General features: G+C 45.6%; 1 protein-coding gene across 1 annotated transcript in view; it reads left to right on the top strand.

Moving 5' to 3' along the window:
* Positions 1–3,646: 3,646 nt before the first annotated feature.
* Positions 3,647–17,820, top strand: part of cad (carbamoyl-phosphate synthetase 2, aspartate transcarbamylase, and dihydroorotase) — a 141,585-nt gene continuing 127,411 nt past the window's right edge. The window contains exon 1 of the mRNA XM_056295188.1: positions 3,647–4,001. Within this exon, the coding sequence (XP_056151163.1) occupies positions 3,920–4,001 (82 nt within the window). The 5' untranslated portion in view covers positions 3,647–3,919. The remainder of the gene's footprint in view (positions 4,002–17,820) is intronic.

Here is a 17,820-nt window from a genome sequence, read left to right as displayed (position 1 = left end):
GAAGCAGCATCGGACCCAGAACCAGGAGGTGCCGCTGGTGTCGATTCGCCAGAGCCCACGGGTTCTGCATCTTCTGCATTTGGTCAAAGAGATGGTTGAGCTGGGTTCCAAAAGCTGCCAAGAGGGACTCCTGATGGTCTGTCAGCTCCTTCACTTCATGGCGAAGAAGACTGATCTGTTCATCTTGACTCTGGATCTTGTGAACCTGTGCCTGGAGCACAGAACGTACTGTATCTGAGTCCGCTGAGTCCATGTTATGGCCAGTTCGTACTGTCAGTACTGAACCACAGGCTTGGACTCAAAACGCAGACTCAGTCTCAGTTTACAAAAATCAGTCTTTTTAATAAAAATGAGGTCGGTACACAGGTGATCCGATAACAAGTGAATGGGCTGCTCTGCTAATGTGCATTCCGAAAAAAGATGGATCAGTGCGCATTTGCAGAGATTATAAGGTGACGGTAAATCAGTGGCTTGATGTAGATCAGTACCCACTTCCAAAACCGCAGGATTTATTCTCCACTTTAGCAGGTAGAAAGCATTTCACTAAACTTGACGCAGGCCTAAAATCAGCTCGACATGGATGAGAAAAGTAAGCCGTTTCTCAACATCAATACACACAGAGGTCTCTATGTATGCAACCGCTTGCCATATGGGGTCGCTAGCGCGCCCGCTATTTTCCAGCGCACTATGGATGAAGTATTACAAGGGCTTGATGGCGTGGTATGCTACTTAGACGATATTTTGATAACAGGAACAGATACCACCACACATCTGCGCAATCTTAAACGAAGTGTTACAGAGACTGGAAGAACATGGGCTTAGGCTTAACAAAGAGAAATGTGCCTTCTTTCAGAACAGTGTGTAATTGATGCCGAGGGTGTGCGCCCAATTAAAGAGAAAACTGAGGCTACTGACAAAGCTCCTGTGCCGAAAAATGTGACAGAATTGAGGTCGTACTTAGCCATGCTCAATTACTGTGGCAAATTTATACCAAACCTGTCCAGCAAGATTAAGCCTATGACTGAGCTCCTACATAAAGATAAAGAGGGGTTGGACAAGAAAATGTCAAGAGGCATTTGAGCGTACTAAAGCACAGCTTGTGGCCACGCCAGTGCTTACACATTATGATCCTAAACTGCCTGTAATTTTGGCATGTCATGCTTCACCTTACGGCATAGGTGCCATGATTTCACATCAGTTTCCAGTTTCCGTTAGGAAAGTTCAACTTCCTAGTGAACTTCCTAGTGGTCACTGATAGCTACTCACATTGGCCAGAAGTAGCTTTGATGAGTAGCACTACATCTGAAAAGACCATAGAAGTTTTGAGGGGATACTTTGCCACTTGGGGTCTTCCAGACCAACTTGTGTCTGATAATGGACCACCATTTGTATCTGCTGAGTTTGCAACATTCCTGAAAAACAATGGGGTGAAACACATTAAGAGTTCTCCTTACCACCCAGCTTCTAATGGGGCTGCAGAGCGTTTGGTGCAGAACCTGAAAACAGTTCTTGAAAAGGGAAAGAGTAGCAATATGACATTGCAGCACTGCATACACAACTTCCTATTCTGTTATAGGAGTACACCACAGTCTACTACAGGGAAAACACCTGCAGAATTGTTTCTCAGACGTCAATTCAAAACCAGGTTGTCTCTCACCAAACCTAATTTCCCAGAGTCCAAGCAACAGAGCCAGGACAGTCAACAGTCCAAACAAGCAGATAATTTGGCAGAAGTCAGACACTTCCTACCAAAACAGAAGGTGTTGGTTCGAAACCACAGGGGAGGGGAAGGTGTTAAATGGGTGCATTGTAAAGGCACTTGGTGCCGTCACATATCTTGTGAAAGTGTATGGAAAGGTGTACAAGAGACATGTCAATCAAATGATCAATACTGAGATTGAGAACTGTAATGTGTCAGATGAATCTGATGATGATCTGAGGGTTGTTCCAAATGTACCACATGCATGTGTAGCAACGCCTGTAGATGTTCCAGAATCCACTGAGAGGGTTGTGCAGCAAAGATGCAGTGATGCTGCTCCCTCCTCAGTTGCAGAGGGTGTCCAGCAGAGGCCGCAGCGGCATGTGAAGCCGCCTGATAGATTAAATCTGTGAGAACCCAGTTGTTGTTATAACAATGTCATGTTGAAAAGATGTTAAAAAAAATAATAAAAAAAATGAAATGTTGTTGTACCGTAAATGTACTGGGTTCAGGTTTCAGGGGAGAAGTGTAGTGTATGGAGATACACACGAAAGCAAATGTTTTTATTTGCAGTGATATGTATTTTATGTTTGACCTCTGACCCTCGATGTCTATTGGTTGTGTATGTTGTATAGATGTACGCGCGCCACTCTGGTGCGCCCCCTGGGAAGAAGACAGAGCAAGCGGATCACTCATGGGTTTCCTGCCTGCGTAACGCATCGTGTTGTAATGTTGCTACGGTCTAGCAAATAAAAGAGGAAGACCAAGATACACCTTGATCCTTGTATAATTCAGTTATCCTGCAGATACACGACAAATACTTTATAACCACGCTAGTAGGACGAGTTTATAGGAGAGTTTTTTTTTTTACATTTTTAGTTGTCGACAATACGCAGCCAGACCAGGTTGACGTCCACAGCACAACACAGAGGCAACAAACTCCACTCCCATTACAAATCCGACTCGAATAGGGCCATTTGTCACAGTGAGTCCAGACTACAACTCACCTTGACTACACGCACCTTGACTATACTCACCTTGACTACAACTCACCTTGACTACACGCACCTTGACTACAACTCACCTTGACTACACGCACCTTGACTACACTCACCTTGACTACACTCACCTTGACTACAACTCACCTTGACTATAACTCACCTTGACTACACGCACCTTGACTACACTCACCTTGACTACACGCACCTTGACTACACTCACCTTGACTACACTCACCTTGACTACAACTCACCTTGACTACACGCACCTTGACTACAACCCACCTTGACTACACGCACCTTGGACATTTTCCGTCTTGCTCAACCACAGCAAGCAGCTGCAATACGCATTCCTGTTAAAGTCAACGCTAAAGTGCGAAATGTTTTTTCCCCTCGCGGGCATCCATAGTTTTCCATGTTGCCGATACAACACACGTTGTTCGGAAGCTCACGAGTTGGGTTTTCCGACTTTACCGTCGTCTTGAAGGCACCACGACCTACCATGGCGACGTTTTTCCGAATCACGACAGAAAATCAAAACCCCAACTCGCCAACAGAGCGGCACTATGCCCTACACACGGCGCGTAACGAAATGATGACGTCGAGTACCCAAAATTCAACACGGCGTGACGTCAACTTCACGTTCAATTGGGATTTTCCGAAACGTCTGTGGAGAAATTTGAAATGGGGCTCGGGTCTAGATGGTAACCCTAAACTTGCAAAACTCTCGCACATGTGTGTTTGGCTTGACAATTGCAGATAATGGAGGGTGAGAATAAAGTAAGCCTTGGGTTAAAGGTTAGCATTAGATTGAGGTCAAATTAGCGCGAGTTTCGCAAATATAGGGTTACCGTCTAGGCGGGACATTTACTTCCGGAACGTAGGCTCCGCCTCCTTCAACGTGGTGACGGCAGGTTTTCCTGTGTCCCAGAACGGCATGTGTCTGAATTCTGTGAGGAGTCAGTCCCCTGTTCCCTCATCCGTCGAGGTGGCAAACTTTCGTATTGAATTTATTTTGACGTTCCGGTCTGATTTGCCGTTTGAATTAGAATCGGAACCAACACAGATGAGATCTTAGCTGACGTAGGTCGTGTTCTTATTGACGTTTCTTTTTTGTCCTCTTGCGGCGTGGGTTTCACGTGGAGCAGCAGCATTGCGGAACTGTAAGTCGCAGCCTTGACTCGTGTTTGCTACATTCATCCTGCCCAGCGCGTCTACAAGCATGGCCAGCTTGATCTTGGAGGATGGGACGACGTTTAGAGGTCGGCTTTTTGGCGCAGATGTGTCAGTATCGGGAGAAGTTGGTAAGTGCCTCTGTGTCTCTAACAGCTGGACTCTTGCACCGATAACACGCGTGAGAAGTGTTTTGTTTGTTTTAACTCAGTCAGCCTGCTTTATCTTATCTCTGATCCCCTGGTGCTTCTGGTTCTATGACTATAAGATGTCGCCCAGCTCTGACGGGCTGCACGGAGCTCAAGATGGTCCTTTCACCACTTGCCCGTGTGTCCCTGCCGGGCTCGGTTCCTGTAATCCCCGTCCCGCTACTCCTGCTTTCTTTTCTCTGTTCTTTCCCTCCAACACAGGCCACCATCATCTCTCTCTCTCTCGCCCTCTCTCTCGCCCCCCCTCTCTCTCTCTCTGTCTCTCTCTGTCTCTCTCGCGCTCTCGCTCTCTGCCCTGCCAGGGCCGGTTCTGAACATGTCGGGGCCCTACGGGACACCTGACGGTGTCCGTTCCCCCCAACCCAAACCACTGCCGTTTTAATATAATGACTAGGCATATTTTATTATCAATAAAGCTTTAAATTGCCAAATAAAGCTCAATATGAAAACAATAAACTATGTACGAGATTTTTTTTGAAAATTAAATGTTAGTAAGAGAATAACAGATCCGTTCAGTGTAAATTACAAGAATACACTAATGCAATATAAAAACAATAAACTAGAGCATGTTGAAGAATATTAACAAATCAAGTGTATATTAATTTAAAAAAGAAAATGACAAAATAAGTACAATTAAAAATAAACAGAATTAAAAATAATTAAAATGCAGTCCCAGAAAGTTGAAATCAGTTCATCTTGACACTAAATGTTGTGTCCGGATGAACTGATTAAACTTTCTCCCGTCCTTACTTTAGCTGGGTTACTGAGCATGCGCCAAAATAATTAAAATGTTAACTTTTAAACAAATAATAAAGTTTAAAAGCCGCGTCTCAGTAAAGTGATTTCTGTGTTCTTATGTGATAGCCTGTGAAGGATATGTTCTTAATGTTCTTCAGAATTTCTGTTTTCTGATGCAACGTCATCAGTGACTTCATCGTAAGACCGCCTCCTGTCTGTAGGGTTGGGCATCATTTGGAGTCCAAGCATATTGATTCCAATTCCGGTTCTGCTGATCGATTCCGCTTCTTAACGAGTCTGAATTCCGACTCTTTCGTGTGTGTGTGTGTGTGTGTGTGTGTGTGTGTGTGTGTGTGTGGGTGGGTGGGTGGGTGGGGGGGTCACACGCTTATTTCACAGAAAAAAAACCAACTTTTGAAAACGTTTACACACGTCATATTCGGTCTAGGGGTGTGTCAGTGTACAACCGAAATGAAACCATAACCGTTTAATAAAAATCCCAAACCGATAAACGTTAAGGGTTTTCCTTTTTCTATTATGCGTGATGACGTCATCGTTCTTTGCTGCGTGACAAGTGCGAGCGCGATCGCAGCGTGGCATGGCGGCTAGTGAAATGTGCGAAGCCCCGTGTGGGAGTTCGGATTAGAAGCTTCTCAGCGGGGTCGAATCGCGCCGGAGGGCTTCGCGGAAGCGGTAAGCGCCCAACCCCCCAAAAACCCCAGCACATTTCTAACGCGTTCTCATCCAGATATATTCGATCTTTTGTAAATGTGTATGTAGCCCAGCTGTGTCATACGACATCGGCGACCTTAACAGCGGTGAATCTATGGAATAATCAGGCTACAGCGACCTCTAGCGGTGGAGCACCGACGTACTTTCAAAATTCACAGCAATCCTGAAACGTGTACACGTTTAAACGGCAAACATTGCACCGTGTAAACGTGTACAGCTTCTAGTACACGTTCACATCCCTAATTCGGTCATATTCATATTCACAATTGACTTCATAGAGTGTAGAATTTGCAAGTTACTTTCATACGGTTTAATTTGGTTGCTGTTATGAAATGATGAGATTCAATCTGTTCATTTTTCATTCACTGTATTGTAACTGTACCACTGAAACCTGCCGAAATTACCACATGGCAACAGTCTATAAAAACCCGGTTAATTTACAGTGGGGGGGGGGGGGCGCGCGCGCGCGGCTGGCGACTCCACATGTATTGGAGGACACGTGGTGGTAGTCTGCAGCCCTCCCCGGATCGGCAGAGGGGGTGGAGCAGCGACCGGGATGACTCAGAAGAGTGGGGTAATTGGCTAAGTACAATTGGGGAGAAAGGGGGCCCCCCCCCCAAAAATAAATTAATAAAAGATGGACAGCTTAGGGAGCCGCAGCAGTGTTGACGAGAGAGAAGTAGGGACGTCTTTGCCAACGTTCATTTATGAATAAAAACATTACAGTATTTCCTCCAATTTGACAGTTTCAGCAATTTGATCAGTATAGCTAGTTTGCTTTCTCGCTGACGTTGCTTAATTTTCACTTTCCCCATTGCGATGAGGTGCTGGTTGTTGGCTGAGGGTTGGCTGAGGAGGACGAGGCATGTGAGGGAGGCTGGCGCAACACGTCAAACACGGCACACGGTTTATTTGTGTATCATGCTGGCGAAGTTGTTTCGTCATGTTGGTAGTGCGTCCTGTCTTGCAAGAAATACGTTTGGCACTGGTGTTGCACTGTGCCGACCCATCATTTTTCGAACAAAAGTGAAGCCGTGCTTTTGAGCGCTTGCTGCAGTCCATGATGGCGCACAGCTCTACCCACAGTCGTGTGTTTGCTACTCTTATCGATCTTCCCACAAAACCCAAACAAAATGTATCGCTTTGCGCAGCGTTGTCCAGTCCAGAAAGAGCACCAGTGTGTAGCTCAGGAGATGGGAAGACATGCATGCGTTCAACTGGCATGACTCTAGCTGCAGTTGTGCAGATGGAGAGCCAGGTCCTGGCCCTGAAACTAGCGCCAGTCAAATGTGGTTAGGAACCGATGAGCAGAATCGAAATTAAAATTTCGGAATGATTCAATTGGAATTGAAGTTTTGGAACTGATTCTTGATGCCCAACCATACCTGTATGTGGAAAAAAAACCCCCACCATCCCATTGGGGCCTGCTGGTGGTTAGGGGTCTATTGCCGTTGTTTATAATTAGGGGTGGGACAAAATATTTATACCGGAATATATTGTAATACTTCCTCTTGCGTTACATTATTGAGACACTGGTGCTAAATATCAATTTTTATTAATACATGCAGGTGGGGGCGTCCGGGTAGCATAGCGGTGTATTCCGTTGCCTACCAACATGGGGATCGCCGGTTCGAATCCCCATGTTACCTCCGGTTTGGTCGGGCGTCCCTACAGACACAATTGGCCGTGTCTGTGGGTGGGAAGCTGGATGTGGGTATGTGTCCTGGTCGCTGCACTCGCGCCTCTTCTGGTCGGTTGGGGCAGCTGTTTTGGGGGGAGGAGGAACTGGGGGGAATAGCGTGGTCCTCCCTCGTGCTACGTCCCCCTGGTGAAACTCCTCACCGTCAGATGAAAAGAAGTGGCTGGCGACTCCACATGTAAAGGCATGTGGTAGTCTGCAGCCCCCCCCCCTCCCCCCGGATCGGCAGAGGGGGTGGAGCAGCAAATTGGGACGGCTCGGAAGAGTGGGGTAATTGACCGGATACAACTGGGGAGAAAAGGGGGTTAAAAAAAACAATGCAAGCGCTCTAAACAGATTCCTCCGCCATTTTGACTTGCCAGAGTCACTACTTCGTGATTCCTCATGGTGGCGCTTAAATGAATGAGGGTAACGTGAACAGAAGTCAGCTAACTGACAGTGAAGACAGTGAAACTCACAGGGGGGGAAATGGCAGGCAGCGGGGGAGAGCAGATCACAGAGGCCCCATCATCTCTGCTGGGCCCACTTCGGCTTTCGAAACACCGATGGGACAAACAAAATCAATAAAGACTAGGCTCTCTGGACAACTGTCCTGTAAAAGTGAAGTACACGGGCAACACAACGAACACACATGGCCACCTTATTCGCCATCTTCCTGAGCTCGTCATGGAGAAAACGGCTCACCTGACCACAACTGGAGGTCTGCTTACAATGAATACAATATTCAAAGCAAAACGTCCTTTTACGTTCCGATGGCCACGAGTACGACTAAGTCCATCGCTGGGTTTACTTGCCAGGACAGTGTAGTTGAAAATGAAGGTTTTTCTTCAGATGGTTCAGACACTGGAACTGAGATATGACACAGGAGTTGGAAACATCCATCCATCCATGATCCAAACCACTTATCCTGCTCTCAGGGTCGTGCAGATGCTGGAGCCTATCCCAGCAGTCATTGGGCGGCAGGAGGGGAGACACCCTGGACAGGCTGGCAGACCATCACAGGGCCCACACACACACACACACACACACACACTTAAAAATGTATTGCAGCATTTTATGTAGAGATGAGCGCAGATGTGGAGGGTGCACTTCAGTCTGCTGAGAGAGTTGCACTCACCTGCGACGGGTGGACTTCAAGGGCCACCGAGTCCCATGTGACTGCATTGCTCATTTTGTTGACGGGTGGGAAATGCACTCTTCTGTCCTTCCAAGTTGGGTGATGCAGGGAGCCACACTGGTATTCATATGTCACAAGTGTTGCAGAAGGCTACAGAGGAGTGCAAGCTCGCTGAAAAAGACCCGGTACTCGTTACGAATATGACTGGAGCTGTTGAGCCCCGAAACTGACAGCCGTTGCTCGACATCTTGGGAAAGTTCGGAGGAGTTCCGTCTTCTTCCACAGAAGCGCGACAGCCATGGAGGCACCGAAGAGAAATCGGAGGATGCTGGACCTTCAACAGCACAAGCTCATAACAGATGTTGTTGTCCAGTGAACCAGCGCCCGTGAGACGCTCTCCTGAGTTGTCGAGCAGCAGCCTGCCATCTCTGCCGCCTCCTGTCTCCTGAGGTAAGTTGGTAATGGAACATTGTTACTGGTAAAGTGTATTAAAATCTATATGTATGTATCTGATTTGGTTATATACCATATAGATTCAACTTTAATGATGAGGTGGTGAAAGATATAGCCTAAAATATGAATTCGTGATTTTAATTAAAGTGCTATGGTGCTCTGTTCTTGCATTAAAACCTAGTCATTACTAAAATTCAACTTACCTAAGCTTTAATGCAAGAATAGAGCACCATAGCACTTTAATTAAAATCACGAATTCATATTTTAGGCTATATCATTCAGAAAGTATACATTGAATTAATGTTTTTAATTAAAGTTCAGTTCTGCCCCGTTCTTTCATTAAAGGTGAGAAAGAGTGTGTGTGACTGCAGCCTGACAGAGACAGACATCTTACTGCCCAAGAGGTTGTTCAGCCCTCAAACCAGGGCTGGTGGCAGCAGACAAGCCAGGGTTGGTGGGAGCAGACAAGCCAGGGTTGGTGGGAGCAGACAAGCCAGGGTTGGTGGGAGCAGACAAGCCAGGGTTGGTGGGAGCAGACAAGCCAGGGTTGGTGGGAGCAGACAAGCCAGGGTTGGTGGGAGCAGACTAGCCAGGGCTGGTGGGAGCAGACAAGCCAGGGTTGGTGGGAGCAGACAAGCCAGGGTTGGTGGGAGCAGACAAGCCAGGGTTGGTGGCAGCAGACAAGCCAGGGTTGGTGGCAGCAGACTAGCCAGGGTTGGTGGCAGCAGACAAACCAGGGTTGGTGGCAGCAGACAAACCAGGGTTGGTGGGAGCAGACAAGCCAGGGTTGGTGGCAGCAGACATGTGTGAGGAGGAGAGCCCGACAACTTCTGTCATTGCTCTCTTCATGCCCAGCTTCTGAGTGACACATTCGGCACCACTGAGGATCCCTCTTGTCAGAGAGGTAAAGAGCACCATCCATCAAGACCTATTAAAGAGATATGACTCTGCAGAGGAGAAAAACTACCTGTATATCTAATCAGCCTCAGACCCCAGGTTTAAATCTCTGCTCCTCCTGTCGCTACAAGCTCTGCAGGAGACGTACGCCAAAGTGGTGTCAGAGGCTGCTGCTCTGAAGGTAATCACATCTTGTACACAGTAGTAGGTCATCTGAAGTCTTAGTTTCAGTTTTGTCTTGATGTGCCTTTAAACCGTCAGACTACTGCTACAGATGCCATCCTCCATATAGTATATCCAGTCCACATGAGTGAACATTTTAAATTAGTAGAAATGGTTGACTTGATGTGAAGTTGTTTTTAAATATTAATTTAAAAGGTGTGCCACTTTTCATTTTCTTACAGGAGGTTGCAGACTTGGATAGAGAGAATAATTCTCAAGAGAGCATTACTGACGACGAGGTGCACTGCACAGAGTGCTGCCAACGGTCTTGATGCCAGTGAGAATGGGAACGATCCCTCTACCGCACGCACACCAAAGAAGAAGAAATCTGCAGTTGCTGACCTCCTCAGGCAGATGTCAAGTAGCACCGGAGCTCCCTGGTTGTCGGCTACCTCCATAGATGAAGAGGAGATCAGACAATACCAAGATGCTCCACCTCCGCCACTTACACATGATCCATTGGATTGGTGGACATTTCAGGCACACGGGTACCCACTCCTTGCCAAGCTGGCACAGAGGTATCTGTGTGTCCTGAGGTATCTGTGTGTCCTGGGGTATTGTGTGTGTCCTGAGGTATCTGTGTGTCCTGGGCCTATGTGTCCTGGGGTATCTGTGTGTCCTGAGGTATCTGTGGGTATCTGTGTGTCCTGGAGTATCTGTGTGTCCTGGGGTATCTGTGTGTCCTGAGGTATCTGTGTGTCCTGAGGTATCTGTGGGTATCTGTGTGTCCTGGGGTATCTGTGTGTCCTGAGGTATCTGTGTGCCCTGAGGTATCTGTGGGTATCTGTGTGTCCTGAGGTATCTGTGTGTCCTGAGGTATCTGTGGGTATCTGTGTGTCCTGAGGTATCTGTGTGTCCTAGGGTATCTGTGTGTCCTGAGGTATCTGTGGGTATCTGTGTGTCCTGAGGTATCTGTGTGTCCTGGGGTATCTGTGTGTCCTGGAGTATCTGTGTGTCCCGAGATATCTGTGGGTATCTGTGTGTCCTGGGGTATCTGTGTGTCCTGAGGTATCTGTGGGTATCTGTGTGTCCCGAGGTATCTGTGTGTCCCGGGGTATCTGTGTGTCCTGAGGTATCTGTGGGTATCTGTGTGTCCTGAGGTATCTGTGTGTCCTAGGGTATCTGTGTGTCCTGAGGTATCTGTGGGTATCTGTGTGTCCTGAGGTATCTGTGTGTCCTGGGGTATCTGTGTGTCCTGGAGTATCTGTGTGTCCCGAGATATCTGTGGGTATCTGTGTGTCCTGGGGTATCTGTGTGTCCTGAGGTATCTGTGGGTATCTGTGTGTCCCGAGGTATCTGTGTGTCCCGGGGTATCTGTGTGTCCAGATGTATCTGTGTGTGCTGGGGTATCTGTGTGTCCTGGGGTATCTGTGTGTGCTGGGGTATCTGTGTGTCCTGGGGACTACTGTATCTGTAGAATCTCGATCGACTGCTGTGGACATGATCAGCGCTCAGAGGAGCATGCCGATCTGGAGCAGCAGCTGATCAGCGCTCAGAGAAGCGTGCTGATCAGCTGCTGCTCCTGAAGAGCAGTGTGAACAGTTCAGGATGAACTGAAATGTGCCCATGTTTGCATAAAGCCTGATTATGCTTGTTAAGCACTGAAATTTGTTTAGTTTTTTTGTTTTTGGTGTTTATTATTTTTTGGGTGATTAATGTGTATTTTTGCATTCATTTATTTGTTTGTTGTTTTTTTCTGTTTTGTGTCAACTTAACTTGCTCAGACTGAAAAGGCTGTCGTGAGGCTTTAGTACTTGTGTCCTTCAAACAGTTTCGCTCCAGGAATTTTTTACTCTCTGGCTGTTCGGCCCTTTGCCAGTTTATGGCTGTTTTACATTGGAATGACGGCCAACGTGGGCAGTAGGGCTGTAACAGTACACATATTCGTACTGAACACTTGTGGAATGGGTCTTTCAGTTTTGCATACGTGTACCGAACGAATGCAGTGTTTGTTTGTTTGTTTGTTTGTTTGTTTGTTTACCACGGCACGTGCGGAACTTTTGTATGTGTGGAATTTGATTTAAAACTCCAAGTTTCCCCCCAGCAACTTAAATAAACCAGAGCTGGAAGAGCCCTAATGTGAATGCAAGTACAGTACAGTTAATCTTCTAAATGCTGCACCTTCATGGATGTTTATTTTATTATGTTTTTTATTTATTTGAGGGAATATTTATTTTAATCTACTTTTTCAGTAAATTTCATTTTGTTTTTATTAGTAGGCTGCAGCAGTATTGACAGATTTTCGTTTAAGAAATACACATCCATGCTTTGTTCAGTAAATCACTGTTTAATAAAAAAAAAGATGCAATTTTAAATTTTGTTTCTTTGCCCCCGCTGTACAGAAAACATACCGCTGTACCGAAAACATACCGCCGTACCAAAAACATACAGCTGTACCCAAAACATACAGCTGTACCAAAAACATACAGCTGTACTGAAAACATACAGCTGTACCGAAAACATACAGCTGTACCGAAAACATACCGCTGTACCAAAAACATACCGCTGTACTGAAAACATACAGCTGCACTAAAAAATACCACTGTACTAAAAACATACCGCTGTACCAAAAACATACCGCTGTACCGAAAACATACAGCTGTACTGAAAACATACAGCTGTACCAAAAACATACCGCTGTACCGGAAACATACCGCTGTACTGAAAACATACAGCTGTACTGAAAACATACAGCTGTACCAAAAACATACCGCTGTACCAAAAACATACCGCTGTACCAAAAACATACAGCTGTACCGAAAACATACAGCTGTACCAAAAACATACAGCTGTACCGAAAACATACAGCTGTACCAAAAACATACCGCTGTACCAAAAACATACCGCTGTACCGGAAACATACCAAACTGTGACTTCAAAACCGAGGTACATACCAAACCTTGACTTTTGTGTATCATTACGCCGCTGGTGGACAAGTTGCAGTCAGAGTGTGTGTGTGTGTGTGTGTGTGTGTTAAAGAAAGAGGCACTAAGCTAAGACTCTGGCACTTTGTTGTACATTGCTTCATCTCAGTTGTCAAATTGTGTGAAACTGACACCACAGTGCAGTGAATAAATACATAATTCCTGCTTTTTGCCTTTTCAGGGGTGTTTTGGCTTCTTCATTGGAACATATGGTGATGTATCGTATGTGATTGTCTTGCAATGTATCAAGTATGGCAGAATGGTGGTATCCTGATACCATTGTTATAGTGAGCAGTGTATGGTGATGGTATCTTCTCATGTGGTACCATCATTATCGTGAGTAGTGTATGGTGATGGGTGATGGTATCTTCTCATGTGGTACCATCATTATCGTGAGTAGTGTATGGTGATGGTATCTTCTCATGTGGTACCATCATTATCGTTAGGAGCGTATGGTGATGGTATCTTCTCATGTGGTACCATCATTATCGTGAGTAGTGTATAGTGATCTTATTTTCTCATGTGGTACCATCGTTATCGTGAGTAGTGTATGGTGATGGTATCCTCTCATGTGGTACCATCATTATCGTTAGGAGCGTATGGTGATGGTATCTTCTCATGTGGTACCATCATTATCGTGAGTAGTGTATGGTGATGGGTGATGGTATCTTCTCATGTGGTACCATCATTATCGTGAGTAGTGTATGGTGATGGTATCTTCTCATGTGGTACCATCATTATCGTGAGCAGCATATGGTGATGGTATCTTCTCATGTGGTACCATCATTATCGTGAGTAGTGTATGGTGATGGTATCTTCTCATGTGGTACCATCATTATCGTGAGTAGTGTATGGTGATGGTATCTTCTCATGTGGTACCATCATTATCGTTAGGAGCGTATGGTGACGGTATCTTCTCATGTGGTACCATCATTATCGTGAACAATGTATGGTGATGGCATTTTCTCATGTGGTACCATCATTATCGTTAGGAGCGTAGGGTGATGGTATCTTCTCATGTGGTGCCATCGTTATTGTGAGCAATGTATGGTGATGGTATCTTCTCATGTGGTACCATCATTATCGTGAGCAGCGTATGGTGATGGTATCTTCTTATGTGGTAACATCGTTATCGCGAGCAGCGTATGGTGATGGTATATTCTCATGTGGTACCATTGTTATCGCGAGCAGCGTATGGTGGTGATATCTTCTCATGTGGTAACATCGTTATCGCGAGCAGCGTATGGTGATGATATCTTCTCATGTGGTACCATTGTTATCGCGAGCAGCGTATGGTGGTGATATCTTCTCATGTGGTACCATCGTTATCGCGAGCAGTGTATGGTGATGATATCTTCTCATGTGGTACCATCGTTATCGCGAGCAGCGTATGGTGATGATATCTTCTCATGTGGTACCATTGTTATCCTGAGCAGCGTATAATGACGGTATCTTCTCATGTGGTACCATTGTTATCGTGAGCAGCGTATAATGACGGTATCTTCTCATGTGGTACCATCGTTATCGCGAGCAGTGTATGGTGATGGTATCTTCTCATGTGGTACCATCATTATCGTGAGTAGTGTATGGTGATGGGTGATGGTATCTTCTCATGTGGTACCATCATTATCGTGAGTAGTGTATGGTGATGGGTGATGGTATCTTCTCATGTGATACCATCATTATCGTGAGTAGTGTATGGTGATGGTATCTTCTCATGTGGTACCATCATTATCGTGAGCAGCATATGGTGATGGTATCTTCTCATCTGGTGCCATCATTATCGTGAGTAGTGTATGGTGATGGTATCTTCTCATGTGGTACCATCATTATCGTGAGTAGTGTATGGTGATGGTATCTTCTCATGTGGTACCATCATTATCGTTAGGAGCGTATGGTGATGGTATCTTCTCATCTGGTACCATCATTATCGTGAGTAGTGTATGGTGATGGTATCTTCTCATGTGGTACCATCATTATCGTTAGGAGCGTAGGGTGATGGTATCTTCTCATGTGGTGCCATCGTTATTGTGAGCAATGTATGGTGATGGTATCTTCTCATGTGGTACCATCATTATCGTGAGCAGCGTATGGTGACGGTATCTTCTCATGTGGTAACATCGTTATCGCGAGCAGCGTATGGTGATGGTATATTCTCATGTGGTACCATTGTTATCGCGAGCAGCGTATGGTGGTGATATCTTCTCATGTGGTAACATCGTTATCGCGACCAGCGTATGGTGATGATATCTTCTCATGTGGTACCATTGTTATCGCGAGCAGCGTATGGTGATGATATCTTCTCATGTGGTACCATCGTTATCGCGAGCAGTGTATGGTGATGATATCTTCTCATGTGGTACCATCGTTATCGCGAGCAGCGTATGGTGATGATATCTTCTCATGTGGTACCATCGTTATCGCGAGCAGCGTATGGTGATGATATCTTCTCATGTGGTACCATTGTTATCCTGAGCAGCGTATAATGACGGTATCTTCTCATGTGGTACCATCGTTATCGCGAGCAGTGTATGGTGATGATATCTTCTCATGTGATACCATCGTTATCGCGAGCAGCGTATGATGACGGTATCTTCACATGTGGTAACATCGTTATCGCGAGCAGCGTATGGTGATGGTATATTCTCATGTGGTACCATCATTATCGTGAGTAGTGTATGGTGATGGGTGATGGTATCTTCTCATGTGGTACCATCATTATCGTGAGTAGTGTATGGTGATGGGTGATGGTATCTTCTCATGTGATACCATCATTATCGTGAGTAGTGTATGGTGATGGTATCTTCTCATGTGGTACCATCATTATCGTTAGCAGCATATGGTGATGGTATCTTCTCATCTGGTACCATCATTATCGTGAGTAGTGTATGGTGATGGTATCTTCTCATGTGGTACCATCATTATCGTGAGTAGTGTATGGTGATGGTATCTTCTCATGTGGTACCATCATTATCGTTAGGAGCGTATGGTGATGGTATCTTCTCATGTGGTACCATCATTATTGTGAACAATGTATGGTGATGGCATTTTCTCATGTGGTACCATCATTATCGTTAGGAGCGTAGGGTGATGGTATCTTCTCATGTGGTGCCATCGTTATTGTGAGCAATGTATGGTGATGGTATCTTCTCATGTGGTACCATCATTATCGTGAGCAGCGTATGGTGACGGTATCTTCTCATGTGGTAACATCGTTATCGCGAGCAGCGTATGGTGATGGTATATTCTCATGTGGTACAGTTGTTATCGCGAGCAGCGTATGGTGGTGATATCTTCTCATGTGGTAACATCGTTATCGCGAGCAGCGTATGGTGATGATATCTTCTCATGTGGTACCATTGTTATCGCGAGCAGCGTATGGTGGTGATATCTTCTCATGTGGTACCATCGTTATCGCGAGCAGCGTATGATGACGGTATCTTCACATGTGGTAATATCGTTATCGCGAGCAGCGTATGGTGATGGTACATTCTCATGTGGTACCATCATTATCGTGAGTAGTGTATGGTGATGGGTGATGGTATCTTCTCATGTGGTACCATCATTATCGTGAGTAGTGTATGGTGATGGGTGATGGTATCTTCTCATGTGATACCATCATTATCGTGAGTAGTGTATGGTGATGGTATCTTCTCATGTGGTACCATCATTATCGTGAGCAGCATATGGTGATGGTATCTTCTCATCTGGTACCATCATTATCGTGAGTAGTGTATGGTGATGGTATCTTCTCATGTGGTACCATCATTATCGTTAGGAGCGTATGGTGATGGTATCTTCTCATGTGGTACCATCATTATCGTGAACAATGTATGGTGATGGCATTTTCTCATGTGGTACCATCATTATCGTTAGGAGCGTAGGGTGATGGTATCTTCTCATGTGGTGCCATCGTTATTGTGAGCAATGTATGGTGATGGTATCTTCTCATGTGGTACCATCATTATCGTGAGCAGCGTATGGTGATGATATCTTCTCATGTGGTACCATTGTTATCGTGAGCAGCGTATGGTGATGGTATCTTCTCATGTGGTACCATCGTTATCGCGAGCAGTGTATGGTGATGATATCTTCTCATGTGGTACCATCGTTATCGCGAGCAGCGTATGATGACGGTATCTTCACATGTGGTAACATCGTTATCGCGAGCAGCGTATGGTGATGGTATATTCTCATGTGATACTCATTATCGTGTGTAGCATATGGTGATGGTGTCTTCTCATGTGGTACTGTCGTTACCGTGAGCAGCATATGTATGGTGATGGTATTTTCACATGTGGTACCATCGTTATCGTGAGCAGTGTATGGTGATGGTATCTTCTCATGTGGTACTGTCGTTACCGTGAGCAGCATATGTATGGTGATGGTATTTTCACATGTGGTACCATCGTTATCGTGAGCAGTGTATGGTGATGGTATCTTCACATGTACCATCGTTATCGTGAGCAGCATATGTTGATGATATCTTCTCATTTGATGCCATCGTTATCGTGAGCAGCATATGGTGATGGTATCTTCTCATTTGATGCCATTGTTATCGTGAGCAGCCTATGGTGATGGTATCTTCTCATGTGATACCATCGTTATCGCGAGCAGTTTATGGTGATGATATCTTCTCATGTGGTACCATCGTTATCGCGAGCAGCGTATAATGACGGTATCTTCTCATGTGGTACCATCGTTATCGCGAGCAGTGTATGGTGATTATATCTTCTCATGTGGTACCATCGTTATCGCGAGCAGCGTATGGTGATGATATCTTCTCATCTGGTACCATCGTTATCGCGAGCAGCGTATGATGACGGTATCTTCACATGTGGTAACATCGTTATCGCGAGCAGTGTATGGTGATGGTATCTTCTCATGTGGTACCATCATTATCGTGAGTAGTGTATGGTGATGGGTGATGGTATCTTCTCATGTGGTACCATCATTATC

The sequence above is a fragment of the Lampris incognitus genome, chromosome 15 (assembly GCF_029633865.1).
Source record: "Lampris incognitus isolate fLamInc1 chromosome 15, fLamInc1.hap2, whole genome shotgun sequence".
In the NCBI taxonomy this organism is placed as follows: Eukaryota; Metazoa; Chordata; class Actinopteri; order Lampriformes; family Lampridae; genus Lampris; species Lampris incognitus.
This window is presented reverse-complemented; position numbering and strand designations above follow the sequence as displayed.